This window comes from Acanthochromis polyacanthus, chromosome 16, assembly GCF_021347895.1.
Source record: "Acanthochromis polyacanthus isolate Apoly-LR-REF ecotype Palm Island chromosome 16, KAUST_Apoly_ChrSc, whole genome shotgun sequence".
NCBI lineage: Eukaryota > Metazoa > Chordata > Actinopteri > Pomacentridae > Acanthochromis > Acanthochromis polyacanthus.
In genome coordinates, this window is record NC_067128.1 from 12,409,806 (window position 1) to 12,429,615 (window position 19,810).

General features: G+C 42.5%; 1 protein-coding gene across 1 annotated transcript in view; it reads right to left on the reverse strand.

The window, feature by feature from the left end:
* Positions 1-1,567: 1,567 nt before the first annotated feature.
* The window catches only part of arid1b (AT rich interactive domain 1B (SWI1-like)), a 62,340-nt gene continuing 44,097 nt past the window's right edge, over positions 1,568-19,810 (reverse strand). Inside the window, 17 exon segments of the mRNA XM_051960605.1 lie at positions 1,568-3,745; positions 4,450-5,140; positions 5,253-5,383; positions 6,025-6,297; positions 6,300-6,353; positions 6,356-6,457; positions 6,460-6,784; positions 7,937-8,018; positions 8,377-8,458; positions 8,461-8,492; positions 9,069-9,212; positions 9,849-9,916; positions 9,948-10,035; positions 11,003-11,138; positions 13,207-13,426; positions 13,679-13,888; positions 19,575-19,715. Coding sequence (XP_051816565.1) covers positions 2,691-3,745; positions 4,450-5,140; positions 5,253-5,383; positions 6,025-6,297; positions 6,300-6,353; positions 6,356-6,457; positions 6,460-6,784; positions 7,937-8,018; positions 8,377-8,458; positions 8,461-8,492; positions 9,069-9,212; positions 9,849-9,916; positions 9,948-10,035; positions 11,003-11,138; positions 13,207-13,426; positions 13,679-13,888; positions 19,575-19,715 — 3,834 coding nt within the window. The 3' untranslated portion in view covers positions 1,568-2,690.

Genomic DNA, 19,810 nt, shown 5'->3' on the forward strand with positions numbered 1-19,810 from the left:
GGGTGCAAATCATCTAAGTTGAAGGGTTTCCTTCAAGAAATTAGCTACACTTCTCACTCTGAATTCACCTATGTGTACACTAAGGCACCAATACTTGGTTCAAATGTTTGGTAGATGTGTTTATGACATTTGATAAAGATTTTGTGTTGCCAGAATTAACATAGCACTTAAAACAAGCAAAAACAGCAGCACCAGATTTTCGTTTTTTGGGTATTCTCATAAAGATACATTTCTGGGTGGTGACAAAGTTCGGACAAATATTCTGAGTAGAACTTTTAACCCAGAGTCTAGAAGGGTATTGTCTATGAAAAAATGCATTGAACACGTAGATCCAGTGTAGTGGTGCGAAATTCACTTTCTAGGCACTTTTTCCATGGTCCCAATACAGCCTAAACGCAGGTTGTGTAAGCTTCCCACCGTTTCCGTGTAAAGTCCTGCACGTCTTCGCCCTGGACATCTGTGAGATGCATATAGCATCGTTTCGATCCTTTTTTAGTAACTTTTGAAGGCGGTTTCCTTGTCTTTCCTTTATTTTCGTCATCTTTCCTCGTATCTGTGGCATAGACTGTATATATAGTGGACGTAGCATCTGGCTCCAGAATTGAAGCCAACCCGGAAGTGTCAAAAACTTGCAATATCACGCCGCCCGCTAGGGTTGGCTCCAAAAAGCTTTTTCTCCATAGACCCCAATTCATTTTTGGAAAAAATAAAATTTGATAGACTGATTTTCTACAGCTCAGGATTTTTTCCCCGTTAGTTTTCATGGTCAAAATGAGAGATCAGGTGGTCGATCTTAAAATAAATCAATACTGAATTTTAAATAAATCGTTAAAGTTGGCGGAGCCAGGGGGCGTGGCTATACTTGATAGAAAGCAACAGAAGCCTCTGCGGTAAAATGTGGGCGGGATAAGAGAGTCTTCAGCCAATCCTGCCCCTAGTTGCTCTCCGGTCCAGCCTGTTTGATGACGCTTTTTACGTCACTGGCTCCAAAAAATCCAAAACGGCGACCAGGAAGTAGCAAAATCCGGGCTTCATTTTCTTGGCGTTGAAACCAACGGGTGACGTCACAGTTAGTTTACGCCTGATCTGTGGTAGATAGTCGACGCCATGTTGTTTTGATCTGATACCACAGCAACAGAACTCAGCTCCTATTGGTCCACGTGACCAAAAACCGCTGCACGCACTGCAAATCCTAGTCCGCCTGTGTAAATATCACTACGCCACAGTAAAAAAAAAAACGCTAATTATTAAAAAATGACTGGAAACGGTGAGTAGAAACTTTTTTTGGGTACTAATTAGCAATAGATATATCTTATAAAGCAGAATTCATGTAGATCCACGTCAGTGGAATGTACCAACACAATCTCGTTCAGCCAATACAGCCTATAAACCACTGTATTCAAACCAGAGAGGAATGCCTGTCCATGAATCTGTTAATAGTTTTCTTCATGCTGATGTGTAATGACCTTCACAGCCTGAGAGGGGTGCTCCTGTGACTGCACATCTGTAAGTTTTAAATTCTGTCACAGTTTGGATCTTGTGCTTACAAAACCAGCCCAGATCTGCATTCACAGTGCTCAACCAGAGTTCATGTACGTTTATTCTTTAACATGTTGTGGAACATATAAAGATCTCATACTGAAGAAACAACGTCTGTCAAATCAAACGGGAGACGTTCTGAATGTAGAGATTTTCTTTTTTCTCTCTTTACATTTGTTATAACTGTTTCTGAAGTCGTGTCAGTTAACAACATGAGTACAGTCCCGCCCCCCGACCTCCTGTACATACAGTCTCTCAGATCAAACACACCCTCCCCAGAGGAGACCCCATAAAACATCCTGAAACTGAGGCTTTTCTTTAAATACAGAAAAAAAATACTCTTCACCTGCTGCGAAGAGCAAAACTGAACGTTCAGGTGAGCAGAAATGTGATTATAAATGATGACCGTTAATTCATTACCAGCTACCGTCACCGAGTCATGACACCATGTATTGCAGCTCAAATATACATCGTCTATTTACAGGAGGATGATGACGGTGGAGGAAAATTTGGATTTGATTGGTGGAGGAGACATAAAAAGTTCTTAAAAAACAGAAAGTGACACAGTCCCCTGTTCGTTTGATACTGCTGTGGTTCGGCAAAATACTGATGGTCAAACGGCAGATGGTCAAATAATTCACATTTAAAAACGCCCAAAACAAACTTATTGCACCAGAACAAAGTACATGACTGAACATCAGTGTCTCTGTCAAACCACATGAGAAAAGAAAGGCCTATCTACAACATGTGTCACTATTTAAATAACGCTGACCCCGCCCCAAATCTAACTAACCCCACCCCCCGAACAGAAAGAAACGACCATGTCTGTTTAAAAACATCGAAGAGAGCCAGAAACCAAGCGTTCTCCACCGTCACACTTTGGTTAAAACAAAAAACAGAACAAAAAACTGCCAAAAGAATAAAAAAATTAAAAATACAAGTATTAAATATTTTTGTATTAAAATTACTTTAAAATCCCAAATAAAAATTTGCGGATGGAGCCGAGGAGCTATATATATTCTATATATATTCATTTGTATGTAAAAACATTTGTTTTCTGTTCTTTAAATAAAAATATAATAGGAGCCGGTTCGTCACATGAGCGGAGCTGCTTCCAGCGCCACTGAGCATGCCCCATGGCGGTGTTTGTGTCACGAGCGTCCGATTTTAAACAGTACTTCACACATGATGGCCGCCACAGAGGAGTTGAGGGCGGACGAAAGCGAAATGTCCAGCAGCCGGCTCTCATACAGAACAAACTCCGTCCGGTTCTCCTCCACCTTCGCCATGGCCAGCAGCGCCTTGGCAGCACGGCACATCATGTTGATGCTGGGCGGCTCCGTCGGGGCCGTGGCGTGCAGCAGGCTGTGTGGATTCTGCTGGTACTGAGCCACGGCCACGCTGTCCTCAAGGAAACCAATCAGAGTCCCTACACTGCCCTTCTGCAGGGCCACAGCCCTTGCCGCCGTGGAGTCGCCCTGAGCCAGGTTGGACAGGACGGCCACTGCCATCTCCCGGCACACCTGGCTCTTCCTCTCACCCACCAGGCGCACCAGCGTGGAGAAGAGCTTCTGCTGGCGGCTGAAAGGCGGCGTGGCGAGCAGCAGGTCCACGTTGCAGTCCTGGATGCTCAGCTTGCAAAGACACTCCAGCACCAGTCTCTGAGGAGTGAGGGATGAGAAGCCGCCCGCCGAGGAGAAGGGGTCTTGGGCCTCAGCGGACGGACACACCATCCAGTGCAGCAGCCCGTCCAGGATGGGCAGGCAGATGCTCTCGGGGTACAGCGACAGGTCCAGCTGGCCCGAGATGTTGGCCAGCGTCACCAGCGTGTTCTCCCTGAGCGCCGCCAGGCAGTCCCACCACCACTCGTCCCGGCTGCAGGCCAGACCCTGCTCCTCCTCCCGCTGGTAGGTGGGAGGCGTCCGTTTCCTGCGGGGGTGGTGGTGATGCAGCAGCACCAGGCGACCCAGGATCAGCACCAGACCGGGGTGCCGCGACAGGACGGCGTCGTTGCCGGGGATGAAAGAGAGCCCGCGCACGATGTTGGAGATGCAGACGCAGCGTTTGGCCAGAGAGTCCTGCCAGGACTCGGCTGTGGACAGAGGAGCCTCATCCCAGCAGCGAGGCTCGTCCTCCTGATGGCTGATGGGACTCCGAGCCTCGCCAGGAGTCGGTGACCTCTGACCTCTAACCTCTGACAGACAGTCTGTTGGCAGAGCACAACAAAAGCGGAGTCAGACAAGAGAAACACTTCAGTTTACGGTATGATTAGGGAAAGCCAGAGTCTGATCATAAATTCCATTTTAATGTCTATGTTATGTTTTGTCATGACCCTGTTTGTCTGGAACTCAGTGTTATATTGACTAGTATAGGTCTCTTAGTGTTGTTTGTCAGTGACTCAATGTTGTCTTATGCTAATTAAGGACAGGTCCCTCTTGAGAAGGAGACTCAGTGTCTCAGTGAGATTACCTGTATAAATAAAGGCTAAATAAAATTAAATAAAATATAATTGGGACCAATCTTAGGATGAAATTTAAATTATTATCAAACAGAAATATAATAAACAGCAACAAAAACTGTATTCAAATGTCCTGCTGACACAAAGCAGTACCGTTTTATTTTATCTTGGCTTACTTTGACATATATTTGCTGGCCTGAAGTCAACAAGTTTCATTCTAGTCTCTGTCATGGTGTTCCTATATGAGCTTAATTCCCTCCTCTTCTGAATGTTATAGGATTAAATAGTAAGGTACCAGCTACTACAACTGATGTACAATACTTAAATTATGCACATTAGGAAAACGGTATCCGCTTTCAGCAGATATCTAATATCAATTGAGCAGCAAAAAACAAAAAAACTTGATCAAAATCACTTTTTAAAGATGTCTCCTGCCTTCTTCAAGTCTTTACCTTGTTTGTTGTCTTGCGTTTCACCTCCATCTACCAGGCTTTTATTCACGCCTCCGTCTGCCTCGTCCTTACCCTGCTCACGTCTCTCATTTTCTGGACTCCCCCCGTCATCTCCTCCCTCCCTCCCCTCCCTCTCCAGCAGCTCGGGCAGAGTGGACTCCCCCATGCGGGACTCAAAATGTGTCTGGATGTGAGTGGTGGAGTCTCCTCCTCCGGCTTTCCAGTGCAGGAGGCCACTGATGAAGCCGTTGGGTCGGCTGAGTCTGGCCCAGCGCTGCTCCACCTCCTCCCACTCCTCCCCAGTCTCCTCCACCTTGATTGGCAGCTTGTCGTACTTGCTGGCCTGCTGGGGGCGGGGCTCTGACTGCTCCTGGTGCTCCTCTTTCACCTCCGCCTCCTCCTTGACAACAGGTTTGCCGTCTGCCGTCTCCTCTTGAGAAGTCGTGAGTTGCGGCGCCGTCTCCTCCTCCTCCATCGCAGGCCTCCTCTGGATCCTCTGTTCCTCTGCTGACCAGCCGTCAGGTTCAGGGGTCGCAGCTGGCGGCTCCTTCAGCACCTCCTGCTTCTCAGGCTGGGGTCCCAGCAGGGTCTTCTTGCCCTCAAATCCCACTTCATACTCCTCCAGGATGCCGAAGATCTGGATGAGGCAGCGGCGATAAAACTCCACGATGAGCTCCAGGAAACCAGGCAGCTGCAGGAGGACAGGAGGAGGTGACACACACAAATTATTACACATTTTCGTAAAAAATTTTTTGTACTTTTGGGATATTTTCATCATTTTTTTTAAATCAGTTTTGTCTGACCTGTGTGAGGCTGAAGGAGCCCACAGTGCTGTCGTCATACAGCAGGATGTTGATGGTGTCCAACGCCCAGGTGCTCTCTGCTAATAGGCCAGATTTTAGTGACATCATCACCCGCCACGCCTCCGGGGTTCCTGATGAATTAAATCACAGAATGACAGAAGCCAGTGTGTCAGCAAGTGTGTTTGTGTTACTGTGCATTATTGTGTATTGGCTAATGTGTCTGTGTGTCTTATTGTTTGTTTGTGTTACTGTGTATATTTGGTTGTGAATGTGTATGAGTGTGTGTGTTTGCTTGTTATTGTGTGTTACTGTTCTTGTCTAGGGCTGCACACTGGGGTAGTGGTTAGCACTTTCGCCTTGCAGCAAGAAGATCCCCGGTTCGAGTCCCGGTCTGAGCCTGGGATCTTTCTGCATGGAGTTTGCATGTTCTCCCTGTGCATGCGTGGGTTTTCTCGGGGTACTCCGGCTTCCTCCCACAGTCCAAAAATATGCTGAGGTTAAATTGCCCGTAGGTGTGAATGTGAGTGTGATTGTTTGTCTGTATATGTAGCCCTGTGACAAACTGGCGACCTGTCCAGGGTGTCCCCTGCCTTCGCCCGAGTCAGCTGGATAGGCTCCAGCACCCACCGCGACCCTAGTGAGGATAAAGCGGTGTATAGAGAATGGATGGATGTTCTTGTCTAACAGTGTGTGTGTGTGTGTGTGTGTGTGTGTTACACTATATCACTATTTGTAATGCAATTGTGTTAATGTGTGTTACTGTATGTGCTACCTGTGTCCTTGGCGGTCAGCCGTCGCCGTGGTTTCAGTTTGGGGGGCGTGGCCTCCACAGAGGCTGGGGGAAAGCTGATTTCTCTGTGGACGAGGGGGAGGCCCTGAGTGGGTGGGGGTCCTGGCGGGGCACCTGGCAGCCCCGGCTTCTTGATGGAGGGCAGGTATGGGGTGCTGTTGGGGGACAGAGAGCCTCCCAGTGGTCGGGGAAAGGAGGAGGGGCTGTGGGAGCGGCTCACGTGGTTAGGGACGGTGGGTGTGGCCTGAAAGGAGGAGGGGGCTGTCTGGAGGGCAGGGGGGGCATGGAGGATGAGGATGAGGAAGAGTGGGGGGGAAAGGAGGCTGGCGCTGGCTTAGGTGACTGGGGGGCCACTGGTTGTCCTGAGGGGCCCTGCCCTCCTGGTCGTCCCCTCGGTTCATGCCAGGGTAGGGGGCCCCTGACCCTGCCGACTGTATGAGTAACCCATATCTGTCCTGGGGTGCCACATGTTGGCCTGTGGACCTTCACTGGGACCCCCAGAGACTGCTGGCGGTCCAGAGCCCATCATACCGTGCTGTGGGGGCCCTTGTCGGTCTCGGCTATACGGATATGGATACTGTCCCTGGACAGGCCGGCGCTCAGGGCCCATGTAGCCCCCACCTCCTCCTCCAAAGGGGCCAAACATGTCGGGCTGCTGTGAGCTGTACTGCTGCACACTGAAGGCCTCCCCCTCATGACGCTTGGCAGCTGGATACATCCCCTCCATGGGACGCTTGTAGCCCTGCAGACACACAGAGACCTCCTTCAATAACCTGATCACAGCCACAGCTCTCATGTCCTTGGAAACACTCTTCTGTTTCCTGTTGTGTGGCCGTTGTCATGGATACAGCCAATGCCTGTGATCCATGCAGGAGTATTTCTCTATACAGACTGCACACATCACATACACTACCGTTCAAAAGTTTGGGCTCACCCAGACAAATTCATGTTGTCAATGAAAACTCACACTTTTATTCATGTGCTAACATAATTGCACAAAGGTTTTCTAACCATCAATTAGTCTTCCAACACCATCAGCTAACACAATGTAGCATTAGAACACAGGAGTGACGGTTGCTGGAAATGTTCCTCTGTACCCCTATGGAGATATTCCATTAAAATCAGCCATTTCCATCTAGAATAGTCATTTACCACATTAACAATGTCTGTATTTCTGATTCATTTTTATTATTGTCTTCAATAAAAAAAACTAGACAAATAAGGACATTTCAAAGTGACCTAAACTTTTGAATGATAACGTATATGAAAACGTACCACATAAATAAACTTGTTTTTAAAAAGGAAGATGTCTTCAGTATTCACACATTTATTCTGGTGAATATAAATAATTTCCTTCTTTAGGTCCAAAGACCTTTAGTAGAAGGCAACTAGACTTCTCTTTTTGTGGTTGAAACTCCTGTGAGGACAACAATGTTGACATTTTGGGCAGAGCAGACAGGTGATTTGAGAGGAGTGAAGAAGGCCATCAATAGGAAGTTAAACCGAACAACTACCAATAGCCGGCGTACAACAGCACTTAGTTATAATGCAGTCTTTAGATGCATCTCAGACAGTTTCACCACCATTAACACTTTTAAGTCATGCATCAGCTGGGAGTTTCACACCCGGATACATGTGACTCTTGCCATGTCACTTGGTGGTGAGAATGAATACCATAGACTCTCCATCAGTCAGCTAGAACTGAGGAACCTCCTTTGATGAATGAGTGAAACATATTCAAAAACTACAAAAAGAAAAGTTCAGTCACTTTCTATTGAAGCACGCAGTATTGTGTTGACCTGGAAGACTGTGAATATACACAAATCCTTGCAAGTAGGTTGTACAGGCACAACCTGTAGTTCATTTTGCAGTGAAGGAGAATCTGAATAGTCACCTGCTGCTGAGGATACAGGGGCTGATGGGAACCGTAGGCCATGCTGTGAGGATACTGCTGCCCATAACCATCATGTCCATGCCTGAGGAAAAGAGTGATGAGTCAGCAATAATTTGCACTTGAAAGACTGATAGGAATTAAAACTTTGCTCAAAATATCCAATATGTAAAAAACAAACAAAAAAAACTTCTCTGCACTAAAACAGATGTCAATAACATTATTGTAACAATAAGCCAGACCAAAGCATCACTGTATGTACAATAGTGAGACAACACTGCCATCATCCGGACGAAAAATGTAATTTTCATCGTCCAGTAAACTCTTTTGACATTCTGACAGTAGATTATTGTTCAAGACGAACAGTTGATGGAACACCGGGAGCTGTGTGCTGTATGTATTACAGGGTTAAAGATATTAATTGTCTCTGAGCCTCCTCTTACCTCTGGTGGGGGTATCTGTTGGCAGGATACATGCCAGCCTCATTTCCAGATGGACCCATGCTGTTCTGGCCCCCAGGGGCGCCATGCCTCCGTCTGGACCAATCACATGGTCTGGCCTGCAGAAACACACAGAACCAACATAAATTATAGGGCTGTCATCAAATAACAGCAATTTCACATTCTTTATAACCTATATATCTTTAAAATAAACGTAGTAATGCAAGGGTAAAACAAGTAATTTATTTCAGTTTCCCGTTGAAAACTTGGCAATACCCTAAATGTAAATAGTTAAAGAACCAAAAACGTAAAGAAAAGGTGAATAGAACTAGATTTTTTAAAAGAATTTTATCTACTTTTATTTATGAAAAGTATTAAAAACATTTAGTATGCTTCATTTTCATAGCTGAAGCCCATAACCTCAGGTAGTAAAATGAAAAAGAAATCACATGTTTTTACTATAAATATTGGACTATTTACACTTTTTTGCATCACTGTCCACTCTTATGTAATATATACATTGTTCATATAGATTAATTGTCTCTCAAACAGTACACCACATATTTATTAGTAGTTTAGTGTTTTGAAACTGTGGTAACAATAACAGTCATCTATTCTCTTTCACACCAAGACAAAATTAGCATTAGTAGTAGTAGCAGTAGTTGTGAGACGTACTACGGCTCTCAGTATCTTACCTCCGCTCGTAGCCAGGGCCGTAGGGATACTGTGGTCTGGGGCCCATCCCTGTCAGGGGCCCGGATGGTGGCCCACGGGGGTACATGTCCTGCATGGCACCACTGGGCATCTGACCAGGACCGAAGGCTTCACCGGCCCAGGACCTGAGGAAGAACAAAAATGAAAACTCCGACTCCTGAAAACCTCCAATGGTGCACTTAAAGTTTTCTTTGCGTGTTTTTATAAATGGACTGTAGCCGTAGAAGGAAGAAATAGGACTGGTATACTGCTGAATACTGCTCAGTGGTGATGTAATGTGGATGTAACCAAGGAAAAAACTGCAGCAATCCTCAATAAGAGTAATAGTTGAGATTTCAACCACCAGGGGGCAGCAGAGCACAGTCATTCCCGCAACTAAAGACCAGAGCCACAACACAAATCCAACATAGCGCACTACTGCTCCTTTAAAGAGCTCATCCTCGGCCTGACAGCCGCTGGGTTTTTCCTGGCACTGGGTGATCTGAGTTGAAATGGTGCTGGATTATGGACCAGGGTCAGAGTTTTGAGAGAACGTACTAAAACTTAAACAATTTGGTCCTGTAAAAACATATGTTGAAGAGCATTTAAGTTTCTTTACAGGTGAAATGAGTTGCTCATTAACCAAACAGAGCTCTGAGAACTACTTGCAGCATATGAGCTACAAATACAGGAAAATAGAAGTTTATTAGATGTAATTTATAAAGCAACCTATCGTGTTTCAGATCATTAGCAAAGCAAAATTTTCACTGTGTTCTTCCTACTCCTCACCCTTCCTCGGTCCTCCGAACGGATCTTTGTTGGCATCATACTGCATTCTCATGGCAGGGGTCTGTTGGACCTCCTCCCTGCTGGTAGGGGGCGCCGCCGGGTCCCGGGCCTCGTTTGGGGTGGAAGGCTGGATCGCTGCCTTCAGAAAAGGGATCCTGGACACTTACTCCTCCCATATTCCTGACAGGGAAACCAGACGTTAGAATAGAGTAGAAAATAGATCTCAGTGTAGAAATTTTAAACACAAAAGTACTGTTTCCATCTTTCCGCATTCTTCTTTCCAGTCCTGGAAAATTCATAGTGTTTAAGTGTATTTTGGTGCTATATCATTAGCGACATGCAGATTCAGCCCAATATTATAGAGTTTTTCTTTGAGTTTCTAAATCAGGATCAGCAGGGTGGCAGACAACCTGCTACCGCAATATCTTGAAAGGTTGTGTATTGAATATTTTAGTATTAGAAACTAAGCATCATGCTGGGGACCAGAAAAATTACCATTAAGGACTTGTCATTCTCAAACCTTTTCTACATGCTACGAAACTGCGAAATACCTGTCACCTCTGCTTAATACAAGTTAAGATTAAAGTGATTATTAATCAATTAGCTCAATCAAAATGAAATTAATCTAAAAACCGTCTGGTTCCAGTTTCGCAAAAATGAGCATTTACTATTTATTTTAAAATAGAACAAGAACAAAAACTGACAATAGCATAATATTTTCTGCAAAAGGTTGGAAAAGTGAGTCAACATCTTCAGAACATTGCAGAGTTGAAGCTCAATTATTTTTTGCCTCTTCCGATGTCTCATCAGTGGTAATTTTAGGTGGGGTGTGCCTCAAGGCTCAATCATGGGTCTCTTTCAGTTAAGTTTATATTTTTTGCTTCTTAAGCCTAAATACTCACTTTGCATTCAGCTGACATTCAGTTTAAGATATGTCATACCAGAAAATAAACTTTATTTCTGACATCTATCTACGGAATCTGCATCTTCCTCAAGCTAAAGAAAGACTGCAGAAAATGTAGTCAACAGAAACATGTGACAAGGAGATAAAAGAAGCTTTAAGACATTTAAACTCTGAGGTACTTTGTGTTGAGATGCTGAGTAGTTCCTTGACAGGCCATTCAGTTTGACCAGGTGAGTTTCCTACCTGTTTCCAGGCTGGGGGCCCATCTGGCTGTGCGGGGTGGAGGCAGGGGTTGGGGGCTTCAGGTCTCCGGGGGCCTCGGTCAGGGAGCTGCTGCTGGACTGAGGGGTGTTGGGGCCTTGTAAGGAGCCTGAGTTTGCTGCAGAGACACAGAGCAAATCTGATCAATATCTGATGAGAACAAGGCCTACGCATCATCGTGTAACAAGAAACAAGGAGTGTGCTGATCAGCACGAAACTATTCCATAACAGTTTTGATAATCAGTGTGAGTCAAACTTTTAAGAAGAAACCTCTCTGGTTTAGCTGATAAGAACTGTTGAGTGAATATCTGTGGTTTTGGACTACTTGTTGGACAAACACCATTTCTGAAAATGTCGACATGAACTTTGGGGTAATTTTCTAACATTTAGCAAATCAAATATTTGACAGCTTAAATGAGAACATGATTGATAATAAAAACATTTAGTAGTTGGGTTACCTAACTCAACTTCACATAAACACTGGGAAATAAATCCTTTTGAACATTACAGATTATTCCATAATTTTTGGTGATGCTTTGTGTTACACACGATGCATTTAGTTGATAACTGATGAAAAATAATAAGCAGCAATTTTTTTTATAAAAGATTAGTCATTCCAAGCCAAAAATACCAAATGATTTCAGTTTCAAATGTGATGATTTGTTGGTTTTCTTTGTCTCATAGTAAATTTGACATATTTGGATTTTACAGTCAGACAAAAAACAAAACGAGACACTTAAAGACATAATGTTCATCTGTCATTAAGTATTGACTGAGATTCTATTGAACAAATGCTAAATAGAAGAAATGCATTTGAAATAAAGGATGACACAAAGCTCAATCAAGAGTTCTTTAGTTTATAAATGCTATCTTACAAAAGTAAGTATTCAATTTCTTAAATCCATCCAGTAGGAAAGAACTCAAGAAAATAAACTGAGCTAACTGGAGGTTTGTTCATCTGATATTTTGAACATTCAATGGGTTCAGAATTTCTGCAGTTTAAGGTGAAAAACAAGCCTCAGTAATGACAAACTGCAAAATTGACAACGATAATATTCTATAATGATATTTTCTGCAAAAGGCTGGAAAAGAAAGTCCACCTCTTAAGTCATCTTCATTTAGTTTATTCTCTCTGTAAGTCTGATCAGTGTTAATTTCAGATGAGGTGTGCCACAAGGTTCGATCACAGGAACCCTTGTGGTTCAGATCAAATATGCTGTTTTTAAGGCCAACATCAACTTCGTTTCCTTTTCCAATTGGAAAATAATCCTCAGATTAATCAGTCAATAAAAATAAAAATACTTAGTAACTGCAGCCCTATTTAGTATTGTTTTATTTACTATTGTTCGGGGAATATGCATTTGACCTTGATATGCGGCTCTGTTAAGAGATATTCATCTGTGAGCGGCCGTAATTAGGGAACATGGAGCATTATGCTGTTTATATTTTTCAATTTATACTATTGTTTGTGCATGTAAATGTGTTGAAATTGTATTGCTTTTCCCCACTGAATTTCCCTCAGCATTAATTATCTATCTATCTATCTATCTTATTTTTACAGGGTTGTATATCCAGTTTTCTTCCCCTCTGTCCTATGATTTGATGCATAGTTTTTAGATAGAGGGGGAATTGTTTTAGAGTTTTTGTTTTTCTTTGTACACACCATGTAGGTCTGTTTTGACACTGCCATGTGAATAAAGGTTATTAATACTGCGGCACTGGTGTACACGTCTAGCGAAGACACAAAAGGAATTTTCAAAAGGATAATAATAAATGCCACGAGTTGTGCTCACTCTGCAGTGCATGTGAGGAATTACAGAGCGGCATCGTGGGAAATTAGGTCAGATTGAGGTCACTGATGTTTAAATTCACACTCTCCTCCCCGCCTGACAGCTCACTCTGCATCTCTGTTACATAATCAGATGAGTGTGTGTATGTGTGTGTGAGAAGGGATCCCTTCCAGCAGCAATCTGGCATCAATAACACTCGTTTCACACAGTCCAACTGCAACATTACAGGCTTCATCTCTCTTTAATTTTAGTCCTTGTGGGATTTTTATCAGTTGGAAACAGAAGGAAGAACACTTGCCAAAACCTCACAGGTTTCTTACAGTTTATTGTGAGAAGACCCGGTCTCCAGGCTGGAATGGTCTTCTGGTGGTTAAAATATAACAAGTTATTTCGTACCTGGGGAGGGTGGCTGAATCTTGGCCTGGAGGGACGGAGGTTTCTTGCTTTCTCCGGCAGGCCCCATGGCTTCAGGTGGAGGTTCCTCCCCTCGCTCCACTTTGCACTCGTAGGCAAACAGGTACTGGATGTACTGCTTCTTCAGAGAGCTGGCAGAGCTGCTGGACGTCCCCACGTTCAACAGGGATGACAGCTCCCTCCACTTCTTATTCTTGTTGACCTGAGAAGAGGAAGAAGAAAACAGATTGATGGGCTAAATTCAACAATAACTGATAACAAATCACTAATATTACGGCTATCTTTAAGCTGCTCATATGAAGCTGAATCTACACTGTATTCAGTACATGAGGACACATGCTGATTACAATAGACAAGACAAACTTAGGTGCTTAAATTAACACTGCAAGAAGAAGAAAGTAAAGAGGATGAAAAGAAATAGAACACAGAAAGAGGAGTGTCAGTGATGTCTCACCATGGCCAGTCCTCCGATCTCTCGAACAGCCAGGTACAGTCTGCAGAGGTCCAGCGGCTTCTTTCCGACCGCAGGCAGGTTTGGGACGGGCGTCCCCCTCTCCTCCATGAAGGACAGGTAGCGGTCCACCCACAGCCTCCTCTCCGGCTCGGAGCCCATCTCATACAGCCGGGTGATCTTCTCGTTGGTCATGGTGGCCACGCTGGGCTTCTGGAGAGACCGAGACACGAAGACAACCATCAGCTTCAAGTTTAGATCTCAAAGCAGAGATGAAACGCACAATAAAACCAATCACCACCTTGTCACAGCCAACATAGATTAAACAGACGGTCTCAGAGGGAACCTTTGAATGGAGCTTGTTTGGCTACACTAACATCAAAATCCACCACAGACTAGGGGCTGATGGTCATTTCCCACCACATTAGCTGAGGGATTTTTCAGATTAGTTGCACTTTAAAGGACCACTAAGCAGCTTAAAAGGTAAAAATGTAAAGAAAGAGGTGAAGTTCAGTCGCTGTTCTATAATCACAGACAGAAACTAAAACCATCTTCCTAGAGAAATATCAGCACAGGAACATTTGCTGTTCTTTAGTAATTCTGGTAAACACCTCAAGATTTTTTTTTTTTTTTTTTTTACAATTTAGTGTGCCTTTTTAAAATTGATATGTTGAAGGTAATTTTCAACACTAAAAATTAGAGCTAGATGAGATTCTTAAAATGTGTAAAATAATATGTTTCTGTAGATGACTATCAGGTGTATAAGCCATATCTAAATTTGTCAAAATATTTAAAGGTTTTAACTGTGTTCCACTGACTATAATTTGCTGATTTTTTTCCTGATTTATCATTTCAAGGATTTTAACAGAGCTGAAATCTAGTGTTTATCCACATTTTATACACTTTCATAATTAAAAGTCAGACTTTGAAAAGACATTTTCAGCCTTAAATTTTATGGAATAAACATAAGACTTTAAGAGGATGGTCAGACATTTAGCATTAAAGACCTACTGATGAGATTTACTGACTCCGCCTGATCTAAATGATGCTCTACTATAAAATAAAAACACTAATTTACAAAGGTTAAAGTCATTTACGTTTACAAACTGTAACTTTTGATTAAAAAATCCATTACTGGTTAAGGAAGAGATGTTCAATTAATGTTATTTAATTTAATTTTCAAGCTAGAATATAAACAAGTAACAAACCAAGATAATTTGCTTTACCTTGAACATACTGATCAGTGATTAGCAGACGTGTCATGTCAGATATTTTATAAATTGGCAGCATGACATGATTTTTAAAGGAAATGCGTAGTGCTCCATAAAGGTGCAACTGAAGTCTGTAAATCAGTTTTCATGAATTTCACATGCATTGTAGCAACGCTGTTACATCACAAAGACACAAATGACACAAAACATCAGCGCTACCCAACCTTTGTAACGCCGGCCCTCTACAGAGGAGCCATGCTACTCTACAGTCTACTTCCACATCACTACACCAAGGGAAGATGTTAAACTGCTGGAAGTCGGCAAAAACAACCCCTTTACAGATCTGCAGCCCTCACGTCTGTTACGCTCAGGTGACATTTCTGTATCACATTCAGCATGAAATCATTCTGAAAGATTTTTAAGCTTGCATGAGATGACCAAGTACTGAAGACAGTCCAGAAGTGACCATTAAACAGACATCATTTAGACGCAGCGAGCGCAAAGAGGAGTTGTTTGTATTATTTGCTGAAAGGCACAAAAGTATTCAGAGATAAGAAGACAGCTTAATGGCATGTGTACTGCTTAGTCTCACCAAATACTGTGCAAATCTTGACTCTTTCCGTGATAGTCTTGTCTGGGTAAAGATGCAAGGAACACTAACGTCGCGAACAACACAAAGCCATCACTTTGCCGGCTTAATGAAGCAAAAGTTAGGTATTCAGTATTTTAAAAGGGCTTTATTATTTAAAGGTTTATTCCGGTTTGTTTAGATCTGCTGTATTATGTTTTAACATGTGTATTCTATCTGTAAGGGCCTCTATCCTGAGATTCATGGAAACGACAAGGTGAGAGTCAGCCTCAGCTCAGTCAAGCTTGTTAAAATGATGCTCTAGTTTGACTGCTGCCAGCGTTGATTGTTTAATTCCCTCAAGACAGGTGGATAAGTCTAGATAATTAGAATATTAGTTTTATCATAAAGTTATAAAATTCTGTTAAAAAAGAGACAGCAGCTTCTATTAAAGAACGAGATGTAAACATTTCATGAATCGTTGATTTATCGCCCAATCCAGACCGATAACTGCGTGGAAGTAGATCAGAGACAAAACACAGCCAGCAGACGTCCTACAGGTTGGGCAACACTGTGGCAGACAGCCGACACCGAAAACACCAGCAGAGAAATGACCACATGGTTCATCCTGTGTCTGAGCGCAACGCCTTCACAGCTGGAGAGACTTTCTCATTAAAACAGTGACATAAGTTTCAAGACTTTAAAGACTTCTCACAACATTTCAAAATGTCCGACTCTTTGGTTTTAGAGCTACAGTGCTGAGTTTCAAGTAATAGCTGTTGGTCAAGTTTCTTGCTTCTTAAATGAGATGATCTACTGCTTGTGTTTGTTACATCTGGCAGTAAACCGAATGCTTTTAAGTGTCAAATCTGAATACACCACTTTTGTGGGAAATCACTGCTGGCATCTACTGTTTTCTGACAAAACAAGGGATCCATTACCTGAGAAATGATCAAAACTAGTTATTAGCTGGAGCCCTTGTTATTAATCAAATTTTGTTTCTCTAATGAATCATGTGACCCAGATAAACCTCCCTGATCTTCTGCTTGAACACCGATGGAATCTAACGTTTGTTCTGCTGCAGAACAACCTCCTCCAGCTGAGCTTCTACAACCATAACATTCAAACTAAGTGGATTTGAACGTAAAATTTACATGAGTTTAATTTAGAATTCTTTTGTAGACGAGAAAACAAAATGAGGTCTGAACATTTCTAAGGGAGGCCTGATGAGGGCGATGTCAAACCTTTCCTTTCACAATAAAAGGTTCTTGACATATTTCACGAAGGTTGGTTCAACTTTGATAACGCTAATTGCATGTACACCTTAATTATCTCTTAACATCCAGCAGAAACTGTAGATTTTTTAGATTAAAAAAAAAAACTTTTAGTCACTGATTAATGAGAAAGTCTCGTTAGAATTCAAAGGCAAAACATAAACAGCTGTCAGACACATAAAATATACAGGACTGTGCAAAAGTTTCAGGCACTTTTGATGTCTAGATTCTCATTCATTCATTCTGCAGGACAAACATTCAGTCATAAATCTTCATCTACGAGAAGAACGAAGAGTCCTGCAGCAGATTTGAACCCCACAGAGTCCTGATTCCAACGTCACGGAGTCAGTCTGGATCAAATGAAAAGACCAACGACTGAGAAAGACTGAATCCTCAGAAGAACTGTGTCAAGTTTTCCAAGATGCTGAACAACCGTCCTCCCCAAAAGATAAAAAACTGTGTGCAGGTGTTCTGAGTGAAGTGGTGACAAAGTGCCAGCACTTTAGCACAGTCCTGTACGTCAGATGGAGGCACATTGCTGCTTTGTCTAATGAAAACATTGCATGTTCAAAAAGTCACATTGCGGAAAAGCGGTAAAACAGGAGATCGTGATCAGGTGGACGTCAACATCACCTGCAGGGTTTTAACAGCCCTTTCAGACATGCCCCTCTTCTGCTAATCTGACAAGAGTATTTTGGTTTGATGCTTACACAAGAGACATCACAGCGTTTAATCTGCAAGCCCCCGATTTCAAGTGTTAACATGTTCTCTGAAATACTGAACATTTAACAGTCAGAGAGTAGTTAGTGTTGTAGATATAGTGTGGCAAAAATATTTGATAAAAATGCCTCTGAATTAGTCTGAGATCAGTCTCAAACATCACAATGGATGTCCTCTAATGTCTGAATAAAGCTGCAGGTCCCCCATATCCATGGCTGGACCACCAACCAACTCCAAAGAGATTCACTGGCAGCTCAGTGAATTGCACAAAAACCTGAAAAACGATATCAACAAAGGCTCAGGCTGTAACTAACGATTATTTTCATTGTCAGTTCATCTGTCGATCCTTTTCTTTATCAATCGATTTGCTGTTTGGTTTATAAAAAGTCCAAAAATGTCAGTCAGTGTTTCCCAAAGTTCACGTTAACATCCTTGAATGTCTCATTTTGTTCACAACCCCAAAAGATTCAGTTTAGAGGCACAGATGGATATGGAAACTAGAAAATATTCAAATTAAATAAGCCAAAAACCGAGACTTTTCTTTTAATTCTAAAATTCCTCAAACTGATCAATTTATTATTTGCCTATCTAGATAGGGATCATTTAATCGGGGATAACTAATCGATAAATCCTTGCGTGTTTTTGTTTTACTTCATTGTAGTAAATGTTTCTCTGATGTAGGACTGCAGAATTGTAGAGTTACGTCTACGGTTGATTTTGGCTCCAGTCACTGGTCAGCTGCAGTTAGCGCTACCATTTTAGACAATAATGGCCACAGCCCAGTTTGTTAGATGTGAAAGTTTTCATAGACCCAAAGCTTCTAAAGCACTGAAGTACTTCAGATGATCATGGAACATAAAAATGATAGAGTTTCAATAGCTATTCGACGGAGAGGCACTTTACATCTGTTTACTTCTCTCCTGCTCTCTGTGCTCACATATACTGTGTTAATTCAGTCTAATTCCCAGTAAAGTCGTTCTCATTTAGATATTTCTCTGTTCCTGTTATCAGACAACGGAACAAGTATGAAGGAGTGACTGACATGTGACTCATTAAGACTGCATGTTGACCAGCAGTCACTTCTAATATGCTGCTAAAATCCTGACTTCATAACTGTGATGTCTGACAAAAATCAGATGGTTATTTAGTTGACATTTTAGTGATATCCAGTCATTTTTTGAAATAACTGATTGTTTCCATAATAAATAAGGATGGAATTTGTAAAGACATGATCATAATGAACATAAAAAATATTAGCTTTTTTAAATTCAATTCAATTTTATTTATATAGCGCCAATTACAGTCAAATTGTCTCAAGACGCTTTACAGAACCCACATGCCTGACCAACAGAGCAAGTCCATTAAAAAAAAAAAAATGTACGTAAGATATATCCCATGGACCCCGGTGATATTTTCATAGAAATCTAAGCTGCCAGAGAACAATTCCACAATAAGGAGAAAAGGATTTGCTGTAAAAATATCCTCATTGGACTTTGTGCAATATACAGATTGAACTTTTTCACTCAGTGGCAGGGTTTGATAGAAATTTGGATTTCTTTTGGACTTGCACTACTGAGTTTAATCATAAGCCCTTGTTTTGTTCGCCCTGATGGAGTTTAAGGATTTTCAGTTTAACGCTACAGTTGTGCACTTTAATATTTAAAATAGCTTCTTTTCCATATTGTGGGGCACTTACACCATGACATACAGACAGTAAAAATAAATAAACTTAAAGCAGGCAAATTGGCTTTTTCGGAGGAAATTTAATTGTTAAGTTTAGCACCAATCACTCAAATAATCGATGGATTAATTGACAGAAAAATGGTGGTTCTGCAGTCTTTATTGAGCATCTTTGTGCGCACAGTACAGATTCCTAAATGAAGTAATGAGTTGTGCGAAACGCTAACAAAATGGCTTTGGATAGGTTAGTCTATTCATTAGGTAGAACATGTCTGAAAAGGGCCCAAAAAGCTAATGCAGGATCTGGAATTACAAGGTTTTCATCAGCAGCAGCAGGAAGCAGGACTCTACAGTGTAGAGACTTCAGAGGATCAGAGCCAAAGATCATCAAGAACACTGTAGAGCCCTGAAAATACATGAACAAGAGTTGTGCTAGGGGCACTTACGGGGCTGGTCGGAGTCCTGAGCCAGGCGGGGCTGCTAATGCTATCACTGTCCTCCCCGTGACAGGAGGACAGACTAGCTGAGCTGGGGGACATAGGGCAGGGGGTGGGGGGCTGGGACACACACTGAGAGCTGTAGCTGTCCTGTGATACAAAACACACACACACAGACATCATTCACACACACGCAGAGGCAGAAGAGGGAAAGGTTTCTTCTTCAGGTTTGAAGTTTCACACCA